Genomic DNA, 4,230 nt, shown 5'->3' on the forward strand with positions numbered 1-4,230 from the left:
CACTGAATAGAAAAATTTGTAATCACTTTTTAAAATCCTGACACATATCAGAATTATCTTGGAATTTTTTGAAAAATGCCATGGTATTGCTTTTATTCTCCAAACCTACAGACATGTTTCTAATGAGCAGCCATGCTTAAAAACAACTGGACTATATGATGATCTTTAACTTTTATCTAGTTTGTTTCACTTTTTCTATTTCATATTCAGTGCTCCCGTTTAATTCAGTTCGTGTTTTCCAATTTCTCCATCTCTTTCTTTTGATGTTCTTTCTCAAGGCTTTAGCGAGCCTCTATTAACTTAAAAAAAAAATGAGCATATCTGTGATGGCCTGAGCTGTCACAGGGTGGCAACCGGGCACCACATCCAGGTTCCCATACCCCAGGGTGCCGCCCTATAGGGACATTGCCGTTTTGTTTTCGCAAGGGTGCAATGTAAAGGAAGGGACTCCTGTGGGCTCAAAGTAAGACCTGGGGCTGGAAGGCTTCCATGCAGTCTGAAAGCCTTTATCACTCATTGGTCAGCGGTCACGCCAATCCTTGCCTCCTGGCAGATGAACTTAGAGCTGGCGCTGGAGGAAGTGGTCCCCGGTTGACCCTTCCAGTTCCACTTACCATCGCCAGCCCATCAGGGTGTTTGGCGCCTGTCTGCCGCCAGCTCAGCCTTGGTCTTAGTGGGCAGGTCTGCGTGCCACCCCCTTGCCTTTCCTGTCGTGGGGGGCGGGGGGGGGTAGTGTCCCACACCAGCACCTTCGAAAACTCCTGTTCCCCGTGCAGCCTTCGTCTCTGCTGCCCCACCCCCACCCTAAGGTCCCACTGCCAACAGCGTCTCCTCGGCGCGACACTCAGCCCGGCAGTGACACTCAGCCCGGCAGCCGCCAACTTCCCCGCAGACGTCACTGCAGGCTCCCAGTCTCCTTGGGGTCCAGGCATTGCTTAGGAGGGGATGGAAGGAATCGAGGAGGCCACGGCTCTTCTGGCTTCCTTGGAGGTCTCCAGAGCCCTGCCCGGGGACCAGGGTTGGCCACAGGATGCAGTGGAAGAGGAATGTGGTAGACAGCTGTTAGAAGAGGAGGAGATGGAGGAAGATGTAGAGGAGATGGAGGAGGATGAGGAAGAGGGTGAGATTGATTTCGAGTTGGAGGACGTGGAGGAAGAGGAAGACACAGAAGAGGAGGACGAGAATGAGCAGGAGGGTGCGGCAGTGGTTGCAGGCCTTGAGTTCCCTGCGGAGAGGTGTGGGCCCCTGTTCTGGAGTCAGGTCAACTCCTGTCTACGCAATTTCCGTAACAACAGACGTGTCCTGTTCCGGCCTCACGCTGACTGCCTGATGGCCAGGGGCCGCTCCCAAGCACCCTCGGAGCCTGGAGAAGGTCCGGTGCCTCCTCAGGAGCAGGACGACCTGGGAAAGAGAGGCAAAGTCTTGCAGGGGGAGTACCCAGTGGAGGGCGCTCCACCCTGGGAGCTGCGGGATCCTGCGGAGGGGCCTGCATCCTAGAAGGCAGAGGAACCGGCGTTGGAGGCTGAGTTCTGGGCGAGCGAGGTCCTGACTGCTGCCTCTGAGGACTGGGAGGCCGAGGTCTGTGGTCCCGGAGGGGAGGAGGCGGGCAAGTGGTAGCTGAGCCTTTAGGCCCTGCGGCCCCCGTGGGGCCATCCAGCTCAAAGGCAGGTCTCTAGCGGTTAAGCAGCGGATCAGAGCTCTCAAAAAACCTCCTGGCACAATTGGAAAGCAGCACAAATGGAAGCCCAATTCTATAGACCTTGATGGTCTCAAGAAAAAGCATGCTGCCTTCTAAGAACCTGCTGCTGCTAAGTCGCTTCAGTCATGTCCGACTCTGCGACCCCATAGACGGCAGCCCACCAGGCTCCCCTGTCCCTGGGATTCTCCAGGCAAGAACACTGGAGTGGGTTGCCATTTCCTTCTCCAGTGCATGAAAGTGAAAAGTGAAAGTGAAGTCACTCAGTCGTGTCCGACTCTTAGCGACCCCATGGACTGTAGCCCTAGGGGCAAACAAATGGCATCCTTCCCTTTTGGTCGACGGCTTTAAAAAATGTGGAGATTCTCCATAGGAGGGTCTGAGAAAATGATGACATAGCACAGGGGCACTTTTCAGCAGTTGAGGAATCTGTGAGCTTCCCCACAGTATTTGTCTTTAAATCAAACGAACGTTTTCCATTGAGATTCTGACAACACACATGCAGTATCAGTATCAAATGATTCGGATCCCTTCTCCAAAGGGGCTAGAAGTAATCAGAAGCATAGTGTGTGAGATCTACTGGAAAGAGGGGAAAAACGTTTGTGAAAATTGTCAGGCAGCAGAATTGGGGGGTGGGGGTGGGGCTAGAAATGTATCAACCAGTAGAAACATGTCCAGCTATTATTTGTTTTTTCTTTCTTTAAACATGTTTCTCTTCTCTCAGGCCTAGACTCTGCTGCTGATTTTAAGTTGGGATATTTTTCCCACCAACTTTTGACCCCAAAGTCTGCATCATTCTGCCCTAATGATGAGGGTGAGGATCAGTATGAAAACTCTGATGAAGAGGAAGAGGATGGAAATGAAAAACCTGGAGAAGGACTCTAAATGGATGTGGTCTCAGCACAGGGCAGCTCTGGATAAAACAGGTATTATTGTATAGGCTTTAGTATGACGTAACCATTCCTGACACGTACCTATTACTAACAGCTTTATATTTTTAATTTTTCTTCTGTAAAGTAAATAGGAAAATTGTTGAAATTTAATTTTGGAAAAAACAGTTTGTTGTTAATAATGAATTCTAGACAATGTAGGAGGCAGTATGTTCTGAAATGTATTTCATTTATAGCCACAAGTCCTTTGTCCTGTTGCTTTAAGACTACTACAGATGGGGAATTTATCAGACCTGGAAATAGAGACCAGTGCTTCTTTAGAGAATCGTCACCAGAAGCAGCAGCTACAGTGACTAGGTCGTGCATTAGCTGTATCATCATCGCCAGGCCACAGAATTGTAGTCTCCTGTACTGATGATGACTTTGAGAAAGTGATTCCTTACAAAGTAGTAAGACGTTAAGGGTTTCAGGAGAACTGCATTTCAGGATTAATTCACAAATATTAGTTCAATTTAGATGTTTTATTCAAAAGAAAAGAAAGTCAGTCATAGTACTGTTATTGGTTATCAATCACAGAGTGGCCTTTCATGAAAACAACAACAGCAAACAAACACGCACTTATAGTGATGGGCAAGAGGGAGATAAGGTTGGTGTGACGAAATGATGTGCACCCGGATCACCAAGGGTCTGGGTTACAAGAAGAAAGCATTTTGTGTTCTCCTCATTGAGAAAATAGATGTACATAGTGTTGACTCATATTTAGAAAGTCACTGGTGCACGTTATTGGGGTACAATTGTTAATTGGCTCTTATTCATCCTACAGTGGGAAGGCATAGAAAGAAGCAGACAGCAAAAGGAAAGATGAATTTGTTCTTCACGGATATTCTTGTTTTCATTAGGCTAAAATACTAATTTTGTTTCAAAGTTTCAACGCCCCAAAGTGGTATTAACTACTGACATCTGACTTTACTCTTAACTTTTACAGATAATTTGATAGTATTGTTCACACTGGAAATAAAAGCTTGTTTAAAAGTAATAAGGTGTAGTTTTTTTTTTTTTTTCCTCACATAAATAACACTGACTCAAATCTATCATTGTTCTATTTATTTTGGCCCACCTTACTGTCATTGAAAGGGATTTCTTTCAGCTATTTGTCAAGCCTGTTTTAAATCCCTTTATTGCAGCCCCAAATATATTAAAATATAAGATTGTAAATAATTTGTGTGATGGTGCCCTAGCCTCTGCTGCTGCTAAGTCGCTTCAATCGTGTCCGACTCTGTGCGACCCCATAGACCGTAGCCCACCAGGCTCCCACGCCTCTGGGATTCTCCAGGCAAGAACACTGGAGTGGGTTGCCATTTCCTTCTCCAGTGGATGAAAATGAAAAGTGAAAAGTGAAAGTGAAGTTTCTCAGACATGTCCAACTCTTAGCGACCTCATGGACTGCAGCCTACCAGGCTCCTCCGTCCATGGGATTTTCCAGGCAAGAGTACTAGAGTGGGTTGCCGTTGCCCTAGCCTCTACTATATTTTATTGAAAGAAACTGATGGATGACCTAGCTTGCCTGGAACAGCAGCATCAGCATCAGCTGGGAACTTGTTTGCAATGCACGTTCTCAGACCCTGCTCCAGACCTACTGAGTTG

The 4,230-nt window shown here is 47.2% G+C and overlaps 1 protein-coding gene across 1 annotated transcript; it reads left to right on the forward strand.

Annotated features, from left to right (window-relative positions):
• Nucleotides 1-697: 697 nt before the first annotated feature.
• Nucleotides 698-3,589, forward strand: LOC132344753 (proline-, glutamic acid- and leucine-rich protein 1-like). The gene is made up of 2 exons (XM_059884423.1): nt 698-2,622; nt 3,410-3,589. The coding sequence occupies exon 1, from the start codon at nt 946-948 to the stop codon at nt 1,495-1,497; it is 552 nt and encodes a 183-aa protein (XP_059740406.1). The 5' UTR covers nt 698-945; the 3' UTR covers nt 1,498-2,622; nt 3,410-3,589.
• Nucleotides 3,590-4,230: the final 641 nt, after the last annotated feature.

This window comes from Bos taurus, unplaced genomic scaffold, assembly GCF_002263795.3.
Source record: "Bos taurus isolate L1 Dominette 01449 registration number 42190680 breed Hereford unplaced genomic scaffold, ARS-UCD2.0 Leftover_ScbfJmS_1732, whole genome shotgun sequence".
Taxonomy (NCBI): domain Eukaryota; kingdom Metazoa; phylum Chordata; class Mammalia; order Artiodactyla; family Bovidae; genus Bos; species Bos taurus.

Bases quoted from the DNA above. Each gene is read 5' to 3' on its own strand.
- LOC132344753 (XM_059884423.1), top strand. From the start codon at position 946: ATGGAAGGAATCGAGGAGGCCACGGCTCTTCTGGCTTCCTTGGAGGTC.